Below are 23,214 nucleotides of genomic sequence, written 5' to 3'. Positions count from 1 at the left end.
ACTTTTACTGTATACAGTCGAGAAAGACGAGCATATCCCTGCATCAGGTCTTAAAGGGGCAGTAGCCTTTACTGCTGTCGGTTTAATGTCAAACAAAAGATAAAGACATCACTCACTGCTCTTGATAGAATAGCTTTTGTAAGTTTAATAAGGATTAATCTTTAATTACAGTTAAATATGCAGTTATTTTACATTTGATTACTTTATTCCATTTATGTATCTTTCTTCAGGTCAGTAGGCCTGTGCATTATTATTTAATGAACATGAGTGAGGTCAAGTTAAACATTTTAGTTTGGATTTTATTTTATACTGTGTGTTGTTGCAATGTGCTAAATAAATATTTGCATAATTTATAATGATTTATTATTTGAAACTTTAATATTAATTTGTGCAATTGCAATGCCTTGGTTTTAGTGCATAACATCTGTCACAGCCCTAAATGCAATGGTACTAATAATTGGCATAATTTATTTCGGTGTTTCGGTTTTCGGCCTTGGTTTCCTCTTTTTCAGCTTTCAGTTTCGGCCAAGAATTTTGATTTCGGTGCATCCCTAGTCTGAAGTAACCAAAAAGAAGGAGTGACAACGCATAAGCCAGCTGCAAGACATTTACTGTGTGTGTGTGTGTGTGTGTGTGTGTGTGTGTGTGTGTGTGTGTGTGTGTGTGTGTGTGTGTGTGTGTGTGTGTCTGTTTTTGCTTTGATGACTTATGTGGAATTTAATGTGTGTGCATCGTTATTATATTGAACTGAAACCCATCTTAAACAAAAATGATGATTTGGGTCTTTATTCATCTGGGCATGGGTATGCTGTGATCAGAACTGAATTTTTTTACTGTAACTGACAGATTCTGGCCAAATAAACACAACACGGGAACGGGAGTCATTCTTCTGGGATTGGGACGGGACAGGAACTTCCCCCCGTTTTTTCGTGGGATTGGGATGGGACGGGATTTTTTTGTGGGACGGGAGAGGTTTGAAAATCCACTCCAGTGTCGCCCTCTACTGGGCACCCGCTGATCGACTGGATCTCACAACTCTGCATAGGCGCTCTCTTTATAAATAAACTAGGGCCGGGACTGTAACGCGCTAATTAAGATTAATTTATTATGGGACTTTAACACGCTAATTAAGATGAATTAATTACAGGACTTTAACGCCTTAATTAAGATTAATTAATTACAGGACTTTAACACGCTAATTAAGATTAATTAATTTCAGGACTTTAACGCCTTAATTAAGATTAATTAATTACAGGACTTTAACGCCTTAATTAAGATTAATTAATTACGGGACTGTAACACGTTAATTAAGAATAATTAATTACGGGACTTTAACGCGTTAATTAAGATTAATTACGGGAAAAAATATATATTTTAACCACACTTATTTTTGCACCGCGGAACGTTTTTCAATGAATGAGTTTCGACGGACCGATTATACTGGAACACCAACTAGTGTTCACGAGTCACGACAACAACAAACCACAGTGAACATGAGCAAAGAAGCTGATGAGACCGCTTTGCTCGGCCCCGTGGATGGGAAATTTTGTTTTAAAAAACGAAAGGATGGAAGCGTCGACAAGAGCATGGTTGTGTGCAAGCGATACAACAAGGAGTTAGCGTATCACCGCAGCACATCGAGCCTCAAATATCACAAATACGCTTCTGCTAAACCTAATGGCACACATCGCACTGGTCTGCTGGACTGAAATAAATAAACTATATTTTGTTGGTTAAGCTTATGTATTCAGTCATTATTCAATGGTATACTAAAAATACATGTGAAAAATTACTTACATTTACATTTATGCATTTGGCAGACGCTTTTATCCAAAGCGACTTACATTGCATTTTTTTAAGGAACACTTTTTACATTTTTATCAATTCTTGCTTTCCCTGGGAATCGAACCCATGACCTTGGCATTGCTAGTGCCACGCTCTACTGGTTGAGCTACAGGAAAGCTCAACCAATACTTCTCATTGTTCTCAGGTCAAATATTTATAAGCAAATTAAAATGCGATTAATTTCGATTAATTAATTACAAAGCCTCTAATTAAGTAGTTTTTTTTTAGTCCCGGCCCTAAAATAAAACCACAGATTTAATCATTAAACAAGTACATTCTTGCCTGAAAAAGTCTTAAAACTACATTTTTGACACATTAACAGTAGTATTGTTAAATTACGCAGGGTTTCTCGTCCGCTATTGACACTTGCTGGTCGGTGTGAGATGCATTCTGGGATACCGGTCTGTCTCCTCTCAATGCACACACATTTCTACGTATAAGTACAAGTTGGTAAATCCCACACTTTGCGTGAAACTGTTCTTACGCACTCACTACGCACAGAACTGTGCGTACGCACCCTTGATAAATGAGGGCCCTGGTTCCTGGGTAAAGTTCCTGTGGTGGAAACGGGGCTATTCATGACGGACCTGTGAAACGTTCATTGAGTGAAAACAATAGACTGTGAATTGAGCCGTTGAAGGACTAGTTAGTAGACTGCAAGTATGTGTTTTACAGGCCAATAACAATGATTATTAGCATCTTTTCTTAGCCTTTGCTAAAAACGCACATGACAGTCTTACATTATGCTTCATAAAATGCATGTTTTTAGAGATTTCATCCTCAAATTTGAAATGAAGTGTGGCCACACTTGTGGCTTCACATTAGTTGTGGTTATAAGTTGTTATACTCACATAATGTTTTTATACATTTAAAAATATATTATATATAAAAAACAAATATTCTCTGTTTATGTAATCTGTATGAAAACAGTGAGCGGTCCAGTTTCTCCAGCGCTACTCATTAACTTTAATGTGACCACACCCACACGCACACAAGCGATTTACATGCAAATCGTCCACGAGGAAGGAACGAGAACCTGTAAACGCCCCCATCATCTCAAAACAAAGAATCTTCTTCTTTCTTCTGATTTCAGCTCAGAAGACACGCTGCAAGTTTACCTTGGATTTACCTTTAGAATAAGACGAACGCGATTTTAAGATGAGAATTTTTAAGGTAAAGCATTTAATCTCACTTATAGTAGCTTTACTGATGCATAAACTTCACATTATAGGCTAGCCTACTAGTTGAAGTATTGCCAAACTAAAATGTGTGAAATCAACAGAAACATGTTGAAACAGGAAATAGGTAGGCAACCTCGATGCTAAATAAAGATACGAAATGAGGATATTATGCTCTATAATATTAAACGCAGCATGATCTAAAAGCAGGTTTGCTAACTGTCCCGTTTATTGGGCCTAAATGTCCCGTACATTACTGACCTGTTTATTGACTGCTATACGCTGATGCACCGCTCATGTTGCGTTTTTGCACACTCATGTTCGTTATTTTAAATGCAGATGCGCTCAAATAGAGATACGAAATAGGGTTCGTTCATCTTGCACTGTCCTTGTTTGCCCTCAATGTGTCTTTTGCACTTTATGTATTATTATTATTTTTTTTTTTATTTTTTTTTACAGCACTGCTCTGTTGTTTTCATGTCTAAACCCAAGTATACAATAATGTTCAAACGTTTTAGATCTGTCTGTTTTCAAAAAAAGTTATTCTGCTTAACAAGACTGCATTTATTGATTTTTTAAATGCAATTTATTCCGGTTTTCAGTTTCACTTGATCCTTCAAAAATCATTGTAATTTGCTGATTTGCTGCTCAAGAAACATTTCTTATATTATTATGAATGTTGAATTTTTTTTTTTACAATTTATTTCAGGATTCTTTGATAAATAGAAAGTTCAAAACAACAGCATTTATCTGAAATAGAAATCTATTGAAATTAAATTAAATTCACAAAGATGCCTTATATTCATCAAAAAACACAGTAAAGACATTTATAAAGTTACTAAATATTTTTTTATTTCAGATAAATGTTATTATTTTGAACTTTCTGTTAATCAAAGGAATCAAAGGGATTTATCCCTCTGGGTTAAATCTCTTTATCAAATTATCCTGAAAAAATGACAACATTCATAATAATAAGAAATGTTTGTTGAGCTTATAGATCAAATCATCATATGAGAATGATTAGTGAAGGATCATGTGACACTGAAGACTGGAGTAATGATGATAAACTCAGCTTTGATCAAAGGAATTAATTACACTTTACATATTCACATAGAAAACATTTATTTTAAATTGTAAAAATATTTCACAATATTAGTTTTTACTATTTTGGATCAAATAAATTCAGCCTTGATGAGCAGAATATATATATATTTAGACCTGCAGTACTGTTCAAACGGTTTCAAAGTTTTTATTATTATATATATATATATATATATATATATATATATATATATATATATATATATATATATATATATATATATATATATATATATATATATATATATATATATATATAAAGTAAAAAAAAAACTTCTAAAACGTTTGAACAGTACTGCAGGTCTAAAGTCTTTATGTAATTTACTACTTTTAAATTAAACGTGATTTTGTGAATAAGCTACAAACAATACATTCAATCATTAAATCTCCTCATGTTATATTGTATGAATGAGTGATCAGAATGGGGTTCACACTGTTTTGAAGAAAAAACTCTAGGCAACAACATCCAGTTCTGAAAAACCTTGTGAACAAATCTTTAAAGTAAAATGGCCTTATTTCAGGGATTTAACATTTTAGTTTTTTCAAAACTATGCATAAACTATTTTTTCTCAAAACTACAAACTTTTATGTCCATGTTACGCACATATCAGTATAGCCCTGTTTGTGCTGAATACACATTAATATGCTTTAAAGCAACTGAAAAAAACACAAATGTCTGAGTATGTCAAACTTCTTCAGGGCCACTAATTAGCCTAAGGGTCCAGAGGGTTAATAATATTGTATATACTGTAAGGGTCGCGTCAATAAAAAAGGTCCATTTTTAAAAAGTTGGGTCTACTGTATTAGAAAAAAAAATATTTTTTTATAAATAATGTACCTGCACATTGTGTATTATTTCATCACATCTCACCTCAGTGTCTTCAGTTGACAGTGTGGATCCTCTAGTAAATCACTGAGCTCCTTCACTCCTGATTCTCCAGGATCATTTCCTGCAAGATCCAGCTCTATCAGGTGTGAAGGGTTTGATCTCAGAGCTGACGCCAGAGCTTTATAACCTTCTTCTCTGATACCGCAGTCGGAGAGTCTAGAACAGAAATGCAAATGTAACATTCAGCTAATTACACAGTTATTCTAGAAATTACCAGAGCAGTTTAATGTGCAAATATAATAGTTTTATCTGTCCAACAAACTGTATGAACCCTAGTCTTCATACCAGGTTTGTGACAATCATTATTTATTTATTTATCTATATTTATCATTAAGCCTATCAATCAGCATGTTAAAAATATTTTTTTCAAAATCAAATGTTTTAGTGTGTACATGCTAGGACTATTTACTCAGAAAATATCTCAGATTGCGTATGTAACCTATGTTCCCTGAGAACAGGGAACGAGACACTGCGTCCTAGAATGCTTCAGGGGAATGCTTCCAGTGTGACAGGTGTCTGAAGCTACTATCGAATCACATCAATCCTATTGACCAGCGACCGCCCATGACATCATCAATGTGCGACCAGGAAGTACATAAGGGCGCCTATCAAACATGACACCATCTTTAGTCTGAAGGGACGGTTTGGCAGGCCGCCATGCTGAGGGGAGTGCATGCCCACTGGCAGTGATAACTGTCAGGACAAGCAAATTAAACTTGAAAAGCTCCCCCTCTGGTCACACTGGGCTGTCAGTGACAGCACTCCCTACGGTCATAGCCCAAGCTATAAGCCTCAACAGAAACCTTAATGCATAAGCATGAGGTCCTACCCAGACTGCTCAAAGGCCTGGGACCAACTTCTTAAACAGAAGGGGTCCCTTTAAGGGAATGTGGCCAAGGGGCCCGAGGGCACCCCAGCCAGTCACTATTCGGATAAACCTTTCCCGCATGCCACCAGGGAGGCCTGACCTGGTGTCGCTTCTGCGGGACACCTTGGCCTGGCCAGCCCTGTCTGTTTGAAACAGAGCCACTGGAAAGTCACCTTCTGGTGAGGCATCCAGACTGAGGGACTGCGAACTGGCAGTATTCTCCTCAGACCGGATCCCAGAGACAGGTATCCTAGAGAGCAGTACTCAGCATAGCGCTTTCCTAACCCTTGCTAGCGAGGGGAGTTCACCTGCTCGATCTTAGGATTTACCGAGCTGTGTCCTCATTGACCACCCTCAGAGAGGGGAGCACCAGAGCCTGCCTGGTGGGTAACCCCCAGCTGTAGGCCAAACTACCAAATGTTCTATTCTACAAAGAACTGGTAAGAGAAGTGCCTAATCTTGGAAACTTCGCCTTCAAGTAGGCCCAGAGAGGCCCAGAGAGGCCTACTACCTGATAGCAAGTTTAACTACTCGTTGGTCATTAAACAGTCCACGCTTCTGAGATACTGATGTCCTTTAGCACTCTTTTATTTGTACATTTGAGACACCGTGAAAACTAAAATGTAAACAAAAACAACAAACACAAGTTTTACATATACCCATAAAGACACAAAATCAAATAAAGAAATACATAAGATTAACTCATTTACCGTGTTTGCCTGTAACCAACAGTAGAATCATCAGGAGCCCATGCATATCTCAATTCATGTTTGCCATTCTGTTGACACTAATACTTCCGGGTTAAATAACCCAGGAAGAGTCACAGGACCAATCAGTACAACTAAATTAAATCCAATACCACCAGAATTAACTAAATTAATACATGTGCATAAATAAATCACATTTAAATCAAAAATACAAAAGGAAAAAATAAACTTTAACCCCTAAACCTCTACCAATATTACATACATGTATACACCATACACAGCTGACCTACCAGTGTCAGCTACAGCAAGTTTTCAAAGAGGCCTAAGAGGGGCCTACCACTTGATAGTAATTCATGCGGACTGCCACAGCATCCAGATTCACATTTATGGAGGCCTAGAGAAGCCTGCCATCTCAAAGCAAGCCTTCAGGGAGGCCTGATGAGGCCTACAAACTAATGGCTTGTGGTGAGGCATTATGGATACTTCACCTTCAAGGAGGCCCAGAGAGGCCTACGACCTGATAGCAAGTTTTTCAAGGAGGCCTACGAGAGGCCTACGACCTGATAGCAATACATGATAGCCAATCAGGCTATCTGTCCAGTTGCCCTGCATAGGAACTGGACTTCAGGGAGGCTCCTGGACGGACCCTCCTACACGGTCAGGGTGGCTGAGAGTAACAATCTCACCAGCCATCCCTAAGAGCACTTGCTTTGATAAGTCTCGTCAGCCACCAGATAATCTGAGAGGAATACAACCCTCTCATGACGATTGGCGAGCTCCATCTGGGATGGCGAACTCCCCTCCCTCAAGAGGAGAGCCAGACAAGAACGGAGCGATCTCGGAAAACAGCTCACAATTTACACAAACAGCAGTGTAAATGTGTAAAACACAAGACTGTGCATTCTCTTTATCCCAGGCAGTAAATAACTGAATTTGTATTTCCTTAATTTGTTTAAGCAATTCAGACAGAACAGTCCCTGAAGACGAAAAAAGATGGTGTCATGTTTGGTAGGCGCCCTTATATAATTCCTGGTCACACATTGATGATGTCATGGGCTGTCGCCGGTCAATAGGATTGACGTGATTCGATAGTAGCTTCAGACACCTGTCGTGCTGGAGGCGTTCCCCCGAAGCGTTCTAGGACGCAGTGCGAGTTCCCTTTCGAAAGGGAACAAAACTGTTCCATCTACAAAGAACTATGTAGCTCAATATCTCAAAACTGCAGAACATACTGTCTAGGGGTTCTTTTCGAAAAAGCTTTGTAAGCCTAAGTTGTTCGTAGAGACCATTGGTGGCTATTGTTCTATGATCAACTTAAACTTATAATGCTATTGGGTAACACAGCCCTGTTCATTATCATTAAGTCTTGATTTCACCTTATGTTTTTGCTTATTTTGAGCTAAATGAGCCCTGTCTATTGTCACAGAACTTACCTCAGTTTTTCCAATTTACAACTTATACTCTCCAATCCAGTGCAGAGCAGCTTCACTCCTGAATCTTGGAGATTATTATGGTTCATGTTGAGCTCTTTCAGATTGGTATCTGATCCAAGAACTCGAGCTAGAGCTGAACAGCCTTTGTATGTTAAGTTACAGTCATTTAGCCTACAAGGGAAATAAGTAAAATTCCAGAATAATATGTTTGAATACATTTGCTAAGATACAAATATCAAATCTTTTTATCACCTATAGGTTTTAATGACAATAAATGATACATTTAAAAGTGCTAGCTTGATAGTCTTTTAAAAGGTGTTATCCCAAATCTGACTAAAAACATTGCCATTCCTATCAAGTGCTCAACACTGGCTGGAATGCTCAATGCTCTAAAAACACACTGTAAAAAAGAAATATTTGATGCTTCCACGGAGTGCTTCCACAGAAAAACACACGGGAACACATGCATTTAAATGCAGCCACCAATCAGTGGGTATCAAATTGACTTAGTTCATGTTTTTTACTGCAGAAAGCCTGGAATTAGGGGTCTGATGAGATCTCGTGCCACAAGCAATCTTTACACAGCAAACGCGGCACAGAAACCGATTCTGAAGCGGCATAAAATCCCAAAAATGTGCATTTACACAGACCGTTTAATCCTTCTCTGAAGCGGCATAAATGCATTTACACAGGAATTAAAATCGCGGGTAACAATGCGTTGAACATTATTTAAAACTACAGTTTTAACAAAGTGTTATAAATTTATTTAAAACAAATAATGAAATGTATAAAAATAGACCTAAAATAAAAATACGGAATTTTAAATCGTTTTTTCTGCCTTCTATAAAGCGCTTTTGATGTTTGGCATAATTCTGTAGGTCTACTGTAATTCTGCAATTCTTCTATTGTAGGCTACGGTATTTATTCAGGATTCTTTGATAAATAGAAAGTTCAAAACAACAGCATTTATCTGAAATAGAAATCTATTGAAATTAAATTAAATTCACAAAGATGCCTTATATTCATCAAAAAACACAGTAAAGACATTTATAAAGTTACTAAATATTTTTTATTTCAGATAAATGTTATTATTTTGAACTTTCTGTTAATCAAAGGAATCAAAGGGATTTATCCCTCTGGGTTAAATCTCTTTATCAAATTATCCTGAAAAAATGACAACATTCATAATAATAAGAAATGTTTGTTGAGCTTATAGATCAAATCATCATATGAGAATGATCAGTGAAGGATCATGTGACACTGAAGACTGGAGTAATGATGATAAATTCAGCTTTGATCAAAGGAATTAATTACACTTTACATATTCACATAGAAAACATTTATTTTAAATTGTAAAAATATTTCACAATATTACTGTTTTTACTATTTTGGATCAAATAAATTCAGCCTTGATGAGCAGAATATATATATTTAGACCTGCAGTACTGTTCAAACGGTTTCAAAGTTTTTATTATATATATATATATATATATATATATATATATATATATATATATATATATATATATATATATATATATATATATATATATATATATATATATATATATATATATAAAGTAAAAAAAACTTCTAAAACGTTTGAACAGTACTGCAGGTCTAAAGTCTTTATGTAATTTACTACTTTTAAATTAAACGTGATTTTGTGAATAAGCTACAAACAATACATTCAATCATTAAATCTCCTCATGTTATATTGTATGAATGAGTGATCAGAATGGGGTTCACACTGTTTTGAAGAAAAAACTCTAGGCAACAACATCCAGTTCTGAAAAACCGTGTGAACAAATCTTTAAAGTAAAATGGCCTTATTTCAGGGATTTAACATTTTAGTTTTTCCAAAAACTATGCATAAACTATTTTTCTCAAAACTACAAACTTTTATGTCCATGTTACGCACATATCAGTATAGCCCTGTTTGTGCTGAATACACATTAATATGCTTTAAAGCAACTGAAAAAAACACAAATGTCTGAGTATGTCAAACTTCTTCAGGGCCACTAATTAGCCTAAGGGTCCAGAGGGTTAATAATATTGTATATACTGTAAGGGTCGCGTCAATAAAAAAGGTCCATTTTTAAAAAGTTGGGTCTACTGTATTAGAAAAAAAATATTTTTTTATAAATAATGTACCTGCACATTGTGTATTATTTAATCCCATCTCACCTCAGTGTCTTCAGTTGACAGTGTGGATCCTCCAGTAAATCACTGAGCTCCTTCACTCCTGATTCTCCAGGATCATTTCCTGTGAGATCCAGCTCTATCAGGTGTGAAGGGTTTGATCTCAGAGCTGACGCCAGAGCTTTATAACCTTCTTCTCTGATACCGCAGTCGGAGAGTCTAGAACAGAAATGCAAATGTAACATTCAGCTAATTACACAGTTATTCTAGAAATTACCAGAGCAGTTTAATGTGCAAATATAATAGTTTTATCTGTCCAACAAACTGTATGAACCCTAGTCTTCATACCAGGTTTGTGACAATCATTATTTATTTATTTATCTATATTTATCATTAAGCCTATCAATCAGCATGTTAAAAATATTTTTTTCAAAATCAAATGTTTTAGTGTGTACATGCTAGGACTATTTACTCAGAAAATATCTCAGATTGCGTATGTAACCTATGTTCCCTGAGAACAGGGAACGAGACACTGCGTCCTAGAATGCTTCAGGGGAATGCTTCCAGTGTGACAGGTGTCTGAAGCTACTATCGAATCACATCAATCCTATTGACCAGCGACCGCCCATGACATCATCAATGTGCGACCAGGAAGTACATAAGGGCGCCTATCAAACATGACACCATCTTTAGTCTGAAGGGACGGTTTGGCAGGCCGCCATGCTGAGGGGAGTGCATGCCCACTGGCAGTGATAACTGTCAGGACAAGCAAATTAAACTTGAAAAGCTCCCCCTCTGGTCACACTGGGCTGTCAGTGACAGCACTCCCTACGGTCATAGCCCAAGCTATAAGCCTCAACAGAAACCTTAATGCATAAGCATGAGGTCCTACCCAGACTGCTCAAAGGCCTGGGACCAACTTCTTAAACAGAAGGGGTCCCTTTAAGGGAATGTGGCCAAGGGGCCCGAGGGCACCCCAGCCAGTCACTATTCGGATAAACCTTTCCCGCATGCCACCAGGGAGGCCTGACCTGGTGTCGCTTCTGCGGGACACCTTGGCCTGGCCAGCCCTGTCTGTTTGAAACAGAGCCACTGGAAAGTCACCTTCTGGTGAGGCATCCAGACTGAGGGACTGCGAACTGGCAGTATTCTCCTCAGACCGGATCCCAGAGACAGGTATCCTAGAGAGCAGTACTCAGCATAGCGCTTTCCTAACCCTTGCTAGCGAGGGGAGTTCACCTGCTCGATCTTAGGATTTACCGAGCTGTGTGCTCATTGACGACCCTCAGAGAGGGGAGCACCAGAGCCTGCCTGGTGGGTAACCCCCAGCTGTAGGCCAAACTACCAAATGTTCTATTCTACAAAGAACTGGTAAGAGAAGTGCCTAATCTTGGAAACTTCGCCTTCAAGTAGGCCCAGAGAGGCCCAGAGAGACCTACTACCTGATAGCAAGTTTAACTACTCGTTGGTCATTAAACAGTCCACGCTTCTGAGATACTGATGTCCTTTAGCACTCTTTTATTTGTACATTTGAGACACCGTGAAAACTAAAATGTAAACAAAAACAACAAACACAAGTTTTACATATACCCATAAAGACACAAAATCAAATAAAGAAATACATAAGATTAACTCATTTACCGTGTTTGCCTGTAACCAACAGTAGAATCATCAGGAGCCCATGCATATCTCAATTCATGTTTGCCATTCTGTTGACACTAATACTTCCGGGTTAAATAACCCAGGAAGAGTCACAGGACCAATCAGTACAACTAAATTAAATCCAATACCACCAGAATTAACTAAATTAATACATGTGCATAAATAAATCACATTTAAATCAAAAATACAAAAGGAAAAAATAAACTTTAACCCCTAAAACCCTACCAATATTACATACATGTATACACCATACACAGCTGACCTACCAGTGTCAGCTACAGCAAGTTTTCAAGGAGGCCTAAGAGGGGCCTACCACTTGATAGTAATTCATGCGGACTGCCACAGCATCCAGATTCACATTTATGGAGGCCTAGAGAAGCCTGCCATCTCAAAGCAAGCCTTCAGGGAGGCCTGATGAGGCCTACAAACTAATGGCTTGTGGTGAGGCATTATGGATACTTCACCTTCAAGGAGGCCCAGAGAGGCCTACGACCTGATAGCAAGTTTTTCAAGGAGGCCTACGAGAGGCCTACGGCCTGATAGCAATACATGATAGCCAATCAGGCTATCTGTCCAGTTGCCCTGCATAGGAACTGGACTTCAGGGAGGCTCCTGGACGGACCCTCCTACACGGTCAGGGTGGCTGAGAGTAACAATCTCACCAGCCATCCCTAAGAGCACTTGCTTTGATAAGTCTCGTCAGCCACCAGATAATCTGAGAGGAATACAACCCTCTCATGACGATTGGCGAGCTCCATCTGGGATGGCGAACTCCCCTCCCTCAAGAGGAGAGCCAGACAAGAACGGAGCGATCTCGGAAAACAGCTCACAATTTACACAAACAGCAGTGTAAATGTGTAAAACACAAGACTGTGCATTCTCTTTATCCCAGGCAGTAAATAACTGAATTTGTATTTCCTTAATTTGTTTAAGCAATTCAGACAGAACAGTCCCTGAAGACGAAAAAAGATGGTGTCATGTTTGGTAGGCGCCCTTATATAATTCCTGGTCACACATTGATGATGTCATGGGCTGTCGCCGGTCAATAGGATTGACGTGATTCGATAGTAGCTTCAGACACCTGTCGTGCTGGAGGCGTTCCCCCGAAGCGTTCTAGGACGCAGTGCGAGTTCCCTTTCGAAAGGGAACAAAACTGTTCCATCTACAAAGAACTATGTAGCTCAATATCTCAAAACTGCAGAACATACTGTCTAGGGGTTCTTTTCGAAAAAGCTTTGTAAGCCTAAGTTGATCGTAGAGACCATTGGTGGCTATTGTTCTATGATCAACTTAAACTTATAATGCTATTGGGTAACACAGCCCTGTTCATTATAATTAAGTCTTGACTTCACCTTATGTTTTTGCTTATTTTGAGCTAAATGAGCCCTGTCTATTGTCACAGAACTTACCTCAGTTTTTCCAATTTACAACTTATATTCTCCAATCCAGTGCAGAGCAGCTTCACTCCTGAATCTTGGAGATTATTATGGTTCATGTTGAGCTCTTTCAGATTGGTATCTGATCCAAGAACTCGAGCTAGAGCTGAACAGCCTTTGTATGTTAAGTTACAGTCATTTAGCCTACAAGGGAAATAAGTAAAATTCCAGAATAATATGTTTGAATACATTTGCTAAGATACAAATATCAAATCTTTTTATCACCTATAGGTTTTAATGACAATAAATGATACATTTAAAAGTGCTAGCTTGATAGTCTTTTAAAAGGTGTTATCCCAAATCTGACTAAAAACATTGCCATTCCTATCAAGTGCTCAACACTGGCTGGAATGCTCAATGCTCTAAAAAACACACTGTAAAAAAGAAATATTTGATGCTTCCACGGAGTGCTTCCACAGAAAAACACACGGGAACACATGTATTTAAATGCAGCCACCAATCAGTGGGTATCAAATTGACTTAGTTCATGTTTTTTACTGCAGAAAGCCTGGAATTAGGGGTCTGATGAGATCTCGTGCCACAAGCAATCTTTACACAGCAAACGCGGCACAGAAACCGATTCTGAAGCGGCATAAAATCCCAAAAATGTGCATTTACACAGACCGTTTAATCCTTCTCTGAAGCGGCATAAATGCATTTACACAGGAATTAAAATCACGGGTAACAATGCGTTGAACATTATTTAAAACTACAGTTTTAACAAAGTGTTATAAATTTATTTAAAACAAATAATGAAATGTATAAAAATAGACCTAAAATAAAAATACGGAATTTTAAATCGTTTTTTCTGCCTTCTATAAAGCGCTTTTGATGTTTGGCATAATTCTGTAGGTCTACTGTAATTCTGCAATTCTTCTATTGTAGGCTACGGTATAGTTATTTTATATTTCTGCAATAAAATTGTACCTGATTGACAATGCTATAAAGAAAGTATAGTCTACATTATTACAGGTAGAATACCACAGGATTAAAAGTGGTCCAAAGTTTTTTTCAAAGAAACAGAAAGTCACTTTAGAGCATTCACAACATGTAGGCTAGGCTACAGGGGCGTCGCATCCGTGGGGAATACACCCACTCTTTTCTCGGTGACAGGTTTCAACACCCGCTCTTTTTCTGCAGTTTTGCACAAACACCATAGCCTACTGCAGTCGCTCCTCCATTTCTCTGGCCGCTCTGTGTCTGCACTCGCTGCGGTTTCGGTGCATAGGACAGACCTGTCCGCGGTCGTTCTCCATGGTTCTGACCAAAGAAGAGCGATCTGGAATCTCCATTATAGCACCAGGCTGCATACCCTATCTCTCTTAGCCCACAGACTGTAAAAGTGGTTTAGGAATGTAATATTTCCCCAAAACGAAGTTTAGTTCTCAGCTCGTATAACATGAACCCGAATATTTGACAATTCTGTCTAATTGTGAACAGAAAAATGTTACACATGTCAATCCATTACCGACGATTTTTGTTCGCGTCTTTATTAAATAGGCATATAGCCTACAGACAGTTAGGCTATTTAATTAAAACATAATGTTATAGGCTAATATTTAAACATAGCCTAACTATGACATTACAGTTTTCTTTAACCCTTTGTCCAACGAAATTAAGCGCCGCCGCATTTTGTTCCTTTATGACAGCGGGAACAAGTCACTCTGTAATTTTTTGCCATATGATACAGATAGCCTAGGTGATCTACATAATTATAAACTATACATCTTCTACTTTTATGTCACAATAACAACAAAGATTCTGGAAATATTGTTTATGCACTTCAAAATTTACAAACGCTGTCTTAATTCATTTTTTTATTATTAGGCTAATAAAAATTGTTTAAAAGCATTTCTAAATTCAGTTAATATTTCCAAAAAATGAATTTTCAAGCCAAAATAACGAAATGGTAAAAACTACCACCATGCAAATTAAATTTAGCCCTTCTCTGGCAGTTAGGCTACAACCCGATGGGTAACGAACGGTGATAAGCTAAATGTTCTAAATAAATATGCACATAGCCTAATAATAATGATAATTAAAAAATACACAACTTTAAATAAACTCAAATATTCTACAATGTTGCTTATAGACAAATTAGCCTACAACCATAATGATTGAGTAGCTATAGCCTATTTCAAGTTTTTAGGCTGCACTATGCCTAAGGGAAAAATCCAAACTTCAGTCTATTTTAATGACATGTAGGACAGCAGATAGAATATATCAGAAAATATCAAATCTAATATATAATACCGTTCTCTCCAAGAGATTATAATACTGGGTTGCACAGTGACCCCGACTGGGTTAAGCATTTACCGTTTCTGAGGGGAAATGTTGCAGTGCGTTGATCTGCCAGTCTCTTCAAAGGAAGATTACAAACGGCGAACACTACAGTGGTTAGCTTGACGATGTGAGTACAGAAAGCATTTACTTTAATTCCTAGATAGTTTGTCTCCTTGCTGCTTCTTGATTCTCGCGCCTAGTGTACTTGCTGACAGGCGGTTGTCATGACAATTATGTAGTTTAAGGCGGCACAAGTTCACGTTCTTTTACACTGAATCAAAACCGCTTCTATGTCGCCTTTGATGCTAGGGGCCGAGTTGGGTCAGACCCGGCATATTTTAAGTCTGCTTTAATGCGGCATCGCGTCTTTACACAGAATTTTGAGCAGAAACAAACCCGCGTTAGACCCGCCTTAACTCGGCTGTGTAAAGATGCCTTTATTCTCATGACCTGGTTATGAAGGAGTCTGAGGGTGAAGTTTATATTATGTCTCCACTCTAGTTTTGCTAATTAAATTGCTATTTGCTATTTAATTCAGGTGGATAATCATAACAGTCACTTGAACTCACTTCAATTCCATCAGTTCATCTAGAATGAGAGTCTTGCGCGGAAGCAATCACGCAACGAGAAGACGACCTATGTTGTGTGTTGGTGAAGCGCTCGTATTCAGCATGTGTTATGAGTGTGTGAGTGTTACATGTTAGTGGACAAGACCGTGGCGGGGGATTCGTCACGCAACAGAAGCGCCAGACTTATATTTTAAACTGTGTGTGCTCAGCACCACCACTTCCTAATCACAGAGTATTCAAAGGATCACGAAATTGAAAGTTAAAGGTAACGTATATGATAATTCATATTAAGAAAGAAGAAATTAAATGACATTCATTACAAGATTTAAAACATTTGAAATGTACCTGCAATCTATTTTTAATTTCTAGTCATGCATTTCATCATTGTGGATTTTTTAAAAATATGTAAAAAATCTCGTCTCATTTTCGTGAACCCGATCTCGTGTCTCATCTCATGAGATAAGTGTCTCCCAAAATTCAGTATCTCATCTTTTAGATCACTGTCAAGTCAGCAGTCTTCACCATGATTGTGTAGCCTACAGAACTAGACTGAGATCATTTATTGGCCGTTGCTGTTGAGTTAATTAGCTGATTAGAGCGTGGCACCAGGTGTCTTCAATATTGAACCTTATAATTTATTACCATAGATAATAAATAGAGAGATACTGAATTTGGGATTTTCCTTAGTTGTCAGTTATAATCATCAAAATTAAAAGAAATAAACATTTTAAATATATAAGTATGTGTGTAATGAATGAATGAATATAATAAACAAGTTTCACTTTTTTAATGAAATTAGTGAACTAAATAAACTTTTTGAATTATATGACCAGCATAATTATTGATATTAGCCCCTATTTGCACGGGCTAGTATTATCTGGGGACCTCTGGTGATTTGTAATAATTGCAGAGAATGTCTGTGATCTTAAGCGAATCGGCCATGTCTGTAATTTGTAAAGTAAAAATTCCCCCGCAAATGATCTACCATATTTCGCTGAACACCGAGGTCCTGTGATAATAGTAGTCCCGTGCGAATCGACATCTCTGTGATTTGGCCAGGACTAGGCAGATCGTATATAATTTTTGCAAGGTTTTTATTTCTTGTGCGCATTTCTATCTTTATCTTTCACAAAGAATGGAGTCTGCATTCATAATGCGCACCGTTATGAATTCCTGTGCGGCCGTACGGATTACTTTCACTTTAGAATAAGTACCAATTTGGGAGCAAACTATTTGAATAGTGTGTTTAATATTAATATCAATACTATACTTAATGAAAAACATAACAAGACAGAATTACTTGTTTTCTCAACCAACCCAGCACTTCATCAAAATTTCTCCATTCAGCTTGGTTCATCGACCATAACTCCATCAAGGACAGCAAGAAACCTTGGAGTTGTGATTGATGACCAGTTAAACTTCACTGACCACATTACTGCAACAGCCCGGTCCTGCAGATTTGCTTTATACAACATTAGAAAGATTAGACCCTTCCTATCAGAACAGGATGTACAACTCCTGGTTCAAGCTCTTGTTCTCTCCAGACTGGACTATTGTAATGCTCTTCTGGCTGGGCTTCCAGCATGCACTATCAAACCCTTGCAGCTGATCCAGAATGCAGCGGCGAGAGTGGTCTTTAATGAGCCGAAGAGAGCGCATGTTACGCCTCTCTTCATCAAACTGCACTGGTTGCCAATGGCTGCTCGCATCAAATTCAAGGCACTAGTTATCGCCTACAAAACAACCTCTGGCTCGGCACCAATATACCTAAATTCACTTGCTCAGACTTACACACCCTCCAGAAGCTTGCGTTCTGCGAGCGAGCGGCGCCTCGTGGTTCCATCCCAAAGAGGCTTGAAATCGCTCTCACGGACATTTTCCTGGACCGTTCCTACTTGGTGGAATGACCTGCCGATCTCAATTCGTGCTGCCGAGTCTGTAGCCATTCTTAAAAAACATCTTAAGACACATCTTTTCCATTTGCACTTGACCAATACAGAATAGCACTTACTGATCACCACAGCAACGACCAAAAGCGCACACTCCTGGATCATATCTACGTCTCTCATCCGGATTTGCGCCTTCAGGCGGGTATGTTACATAGTAATCATAACTATCAGAATCCAGTGTTCTGTATATTGCGTACGTGAGTTTTTGTTGTAGATGGCTATTGCTGCGCGTTTAGCTACAATACAAAACCAACCCATTGGGCCACTGAATCTGCATTAACGACAACAGCTGGGGCAACAGCCTTAGTCCTAATGGGTTGTAGCTATCTTAGCTATCAAAATCCAGTGTTCGGCACTGTGCGGACGTGAGTTTTTGTTGTAGATGTCTGTCTTTAAAAAAAAAAAAAAAAAAAAAAAAAAAAAATTGTGTATTGTGCTAATTAATTGAGATTTCTTACAGCTCTTACAGGTTGTTGGCCTTGTCTGTTCCGTTGCTTCTATTACTCTCCCCTTTGTTGTAAGTCGCTTTGGATAAAAGCGTCTGCTAAATGATTAAATGTAAATGTAAATAACAACAGAACAGTACAATGACAAGCTGGCTTAAATGAGAATGAGAGAGTGAATGGGTGAATGTGAGGCAAGATGTAAAACGCTTTGGCCATGGGTCTGTTAAAAGTGCTATATAAATGCAGTCCATTTACCATTTACCATAAATGGGTGCTTTTACTAGCCTAGAAATCTAGACGCACCCTGGCGGCAGCAAATGTAATCTGCCCGCGAGTGTCAATACCCTTCTGGGCTGTATTCCCCTAACTCTTGCCCGGCCAATCACATCGTGTATAGAGTCGGTGGGCGGGGCCATAATGACGACGGCCGAGTTGCGTTTGCGTGCTTCTTGTAAACACAGAAACTGCCGAACGATGGTCTTTCGAATCAGCTCTGACCGTGACTCTGGAAGACTTGGTGTTAAGCTTTTCTCTGACTCTAAGAAAAGGACAAAGAACGGCACTGAAGTCATTCTTAAAAAGGGAAGATGTGTTCTGAGTTTAGCTGACCGGATACGGCGAATGTTTAATCTATCAACGAGCTCTGCTTCACCTTCGTTTCTCTGGTTGGTGTAGCGCTATCCTATCGCGTGCAGAGGGAGATTGAAGACAACCGTTTATCCGCCCCTTGGATTGAGCTGTCTATGGTGAGTTCCAGACCAAACATCTTGATGTGGGTCTGGCTTGTCAGGCTACGCTTTTACAGCTTTGAAACTGAATCTTCCGCCGTATATTTTCAGCTTCTCACTCGTGATAAATTAAATCTGACTCCTACTGTCTGTGCTCAGTTCAGTTTTTAACTGTAGTGTCTGTTCTCTAACTGAATTAAATCATTTTTATTACTATAAAACAATCAAAACGATATTGATACATATGACTGTTTATGAGTTCATACAGCTATATCTATAATGAAAAAACATTTACAAATCTTGAAGTCACATCCGGGAGAAAAGTCAGTAAATTCAAGTAAATTCACAGGCTTTGTTTATCCCATGTGAATGTGCCACGCAAAACTCAGATGTGGGAGTAATTTCTAAATCACAGAGGTCTCTAGATAATACTAATCCATTGTGAACAGTGCTATTTTCTCCAAACATTTGACCAGTTAATACAATTAGCTAACTGCAGCAAGGGCCAACACAAGACTAAACTTCTCTAATCTTTCAAAATACTTCTCTAATGTTTCAAAACTTAGCATCCCTGAATATAGCACGTTCTTCTACTTATGTTAATTGCTTCAAGGAGAAGAAAACTCTTTGTTCGAAGCTAAAGGATAGCACAAGACAAATATTAAAAAAATGAAACCATCAATTTTCCAGGTTTTTCCAGGACATGTGGGAACCCTGAAAAAAAAACACAACTAAAAATGACTTAGTTTGACTTTGACTTACAGTGCAACTTTGGAGGTTTTGATGACTGCTGATAGTCTAATGAGACACTCGTCTGATTTCTTGAATCTCTGAAGCTCAAACTCCTCCAGCTCTTCCTCTGATGTCAACAACACGAAGACCAAAGCAGACCACTGGGCAGGTGAAAGGTCAGCAGATGAGAGACTTCCTTTGCTAAGGTGGGTCTGAATCTCTTTCACCAGAGTTTGATCATTCAGTTCATTCAGACAGTAGAACAGATTGATGGATCTCTCTGGAGACAGATTAGCTTCAAGTTTCTGCTTGATGTAATGAACAATTTCCTTCTTGCTCTGGTCATTTTCATCTTGCTGTGTCAACAGACCTTGTAAGAGTCGCCGATTGGACTGGAGCGACAGACCGAGGAGGAAGCGAAGGAAAAGATCCAGGTGTCCAGTTTCACTCTCGAGTGCCTTGTCCACCGCAGCCTTGAGAAAATCAATCATGGCTTCATTTTTGTTTTCCTGTTCTGTAGACTCTTGATCAAATGCAGTTTTCTTGTTGATGTATGGAATAATATATGCATAAAGGGTCTTGAGCAAATCAATCATGGCTTCATTTTTGTTTTCCTGTTCTGTAGACTCTTGAACAAACACACTTTTCTCTTTGATGTCGAGAAACAAATGTGCATAAAGGGCTGCAATAAACTCTTGAATGCTCAAGTGAACAAAGCAGTACATGGTGCCAAGAACGATCCCCGTTTCCTCCTTAAAGATCTGGGTACACATGCCTGAATACACTGATGCCTTATAGACGTCAATACCACAGGCTTCCAGGTCTGATTCGTAGAAGATCAGGTTGTTTCTTTCCAGCTCTTGAAATGCCAGTTTCCCCATTGAAAGGATGGCGTCTTTATCCCAGTACACATCTGGTGTGCATTCTCCATCATACTTTCGGTGGCTCTGCTGGATCTGAAAGCGGAGAAAGTGTGTGTACATTTGTGTCAGAGTCCTGGGAGTGTCGTCAGTATTTGATTCCTGCAGTGTTTCAGAGATCTCATCAGACTGATTATTTTTCAGATCATTATTTCTTTTCTCCTCCAGAATCTTTTGGAGAACAGTGGCTGAAATCCAGCAGAAGACTGGGATGTGGCACATGATAAAGAGACTCTTTGATTGTTTAACATGATCAATGATTTCATTGGCTATTTTCTCATCAGTGAATCTTTTTCTGAAGTACTCCTCCTTTTGTGCGTCATTGAATCCTCGTATCTCTGTCAGCCGGTCGACACACTCAGGAGGAATCTTACTGGCAGCGGCTGGTCTGGTGGTGATCCAGATGAGAGCAGAAGGAAGCAGATTTCCCTTGATGAGGTTCGTCAGGAGAACATCCAGAGAGGCTGGGGACGATACGTCACACAACGTCTCATTACAGTCAAACTTCAGAGGAAGACGACATTCATCCAATCCATCAAGGATGAACAGGACTTTAAAATCATTCTTTCTTGTAAGGTTTAGTCCTTTTGTCTCTGGGAAAAACTGAGTTAGAAGATTCATCAAACTTTGTTTTTCATTTTCCTTTAAGTTCATCTCTCTGAATGGAAGAGGAAATATGAATCTGATATCTTGATTTTCTTTTCCATCAGCCCAATCCAGAACAAACTTTTGCACAGAGACGGATTTTCCAATGCCAGCGACTCCTTTTGTCAGTACAGTTCTGATCTCTTTGTCTTGTTCAGATGCTTTGAACAAGTTTGTGCATTCAACTGGAATCTCTTGTGATTCATGACGCCTGGAAGCAACTTCAATCTGCCTGACCTCATGTTCAGTGTTGACCGGTTCACTGCCACCCTGAGTGATATAGAGATCTGTGTAGATGTTATTCAGAAGTGTGGAGTCGCCTTGCTTCGCAATTCCTTCAAACACACTTTGATACTTCTTCTTTAGGCCACACTTTAGCTGATGAATGAAGAGCAGCTCTTCTAAACACAGGAACAGAAAAAAAGATTGTTTTAGTCTTGATTTTCTCTCCTACATTTATAAGTGTCAATCTGACAGATGTTGATGAGTCTCTTACCTTCTAGAGCATCAGCAGCTGTATTTTCCTTCATCTCTCTCAGGTAGTGTAGTGTGAGATCAAGAGCTGCTTCTTTGATACTGCATCTGTTCTCATTAAAGTCCTTCACCAAGGATTCTGTGTTCTCTTTCTGCAATATCTTCTTAAACTTTCCCAGCTCATTCTTCAGAAACTTGATTATTTTGCTTTCAAGATCCTACAAAGAAAGAAAAAAGACAGAAAAACTATTTAAACCAAACTGTACATCCACATTTCCTGAAAACCATTTATTCAATCATTTAAAATATCAGTTAAAAAGACAAACATGAAAATGGTGTCATTTTTGACAAATATAATGCTTTTTTAAATATAGTATTACCTTTAATAAATATAATTAATATATGATTACTTTTTATTGCATTCTTTAAAAGTTAAAAATAAATTGTCAAGATGAATTAGAAATTAAACTTCTGTGTTTTATTACATTTTTATAAATATAAAACACTTATGAAAATGTGTTTTCTTACCTGGAAGATCCACTGGAGATTGTCTGTGAAATTCCTGTCGTTCCTGTGAGTGTGTACGCTTGAGTCTAATGTCTCATATTGAAGCCTGTTAACAAATAAATAAAATAAAATACAGAATGTTCAGACAAAATATTACAGAAATCTCTTGTAAACATTTTTTAACCATAAAGAAAAAAAAGCTGAATAGCTGTAACTAGCATGTTAGCTATAACATTAGCTGCTATAATAATTATTCATTTATAAAGTTTCCAAAACAGTCCACATGTGACCAAAAATAAGAAACACATGAAATACCTTTTGGCAGATGATGGTGTTTCCTCACTGAAGTTCGGCATGCCATCTTTTGAACGGTCACTCTTCACAGACACAGAGCTGGACACACCTGAGCCTGATCTTACACTAATGACACAAAGAACAGAGAAGAGGAAAACACTTTACAGGACATACTTTAGTCTCAATCTTATCAGCTCTTTATGTTTGTAAGTTATTAACTGTGACACTGTCTATAAAGCCCTCTTTACCATGTAGATTTGATTTGTTGAAGAAAGTATTAGTTGTGTTTTTAAGTCAAGTCATCATTATATATATTTTTAAATGGTTTAGTATTTGCAAACATAAAACAATGCTTGTTAAGGTTTTGTTCTTCACAAAGAAAAGACAAACCCCTGAAAGGTAATTA

The 23,214-nt window shown here is 38.2% G+C and overlaps 1 protein-coding gene and 1 non-coding gene across 2 annotated transcripts in view; both read right to left on the bottom strand.

Moving 5' to 3' along the window:
• LOC137049620 (NLR family CARD domain-containing protein 3-like) overlaps positions 1 to 23,214 on the bottom strand; it is a 59,276-nt gene that overhangs the window by 35,012 nt on the left and 1,050 nt on the right. The window contains exons 3-8 of the mRNA XM_067428186.1: positions 22,830 to 22,934; positions 22,536 to 22,620; positions 22,030 to 22,225; positions 19,999 to 21,934; positions 13,235 to 13,405; positions 10,209 to 10,382 (exon numbers count right to left, since the gene is read on the bottom strand). Of these exons, the coding sequence (XP_067284287.1) occupies positions 10,209 to 10,382; positions 13,235 to 13,405; positions 19,999 to 21,934; positions 22,030 to 22,225; positions 22,536 to 22,620; positions 22,830 to 22,934 (2,667 nt within the window). The remainder of the gene's footprint in view (positions 1 to 10,208; positions 10,383 to 13,234; positions 13,406 to 19,998; positions 21,935 to 22,029; positions 22,226 to 22,535; positions 22,621 to 22,829; positions 22,935 to 23,214) is intronic.
• trnaa-agc (transfer RNA alanine (anticodon AGC)) lies at positions 1,889 to 1,963 on the bottom strand. The gene has a single exon. It is a non-coding gene; the product is annotated as a tRNA-Ala (tRNA).

This window comes from Pseudorasbora parva, chromosome 2 (assembly GCF_024679245.1).
Source record: "Pseudorasbora parva isolate DD20220531a chromosome 2, ASM2467924v1, whole genome shotgun sequence".
Classification (NCBI taxonomy): Eukaryota; Metazoa; Chordata; class Actinopteri; order Cypriniformes; family Gobionidae; genus Pseudorasbora; species Pseudorasbora parva.
Note: the sequence above shows the minus strand (reverse complement) of the source record. Positions and strands in the feature narration are given on the sequence as shown.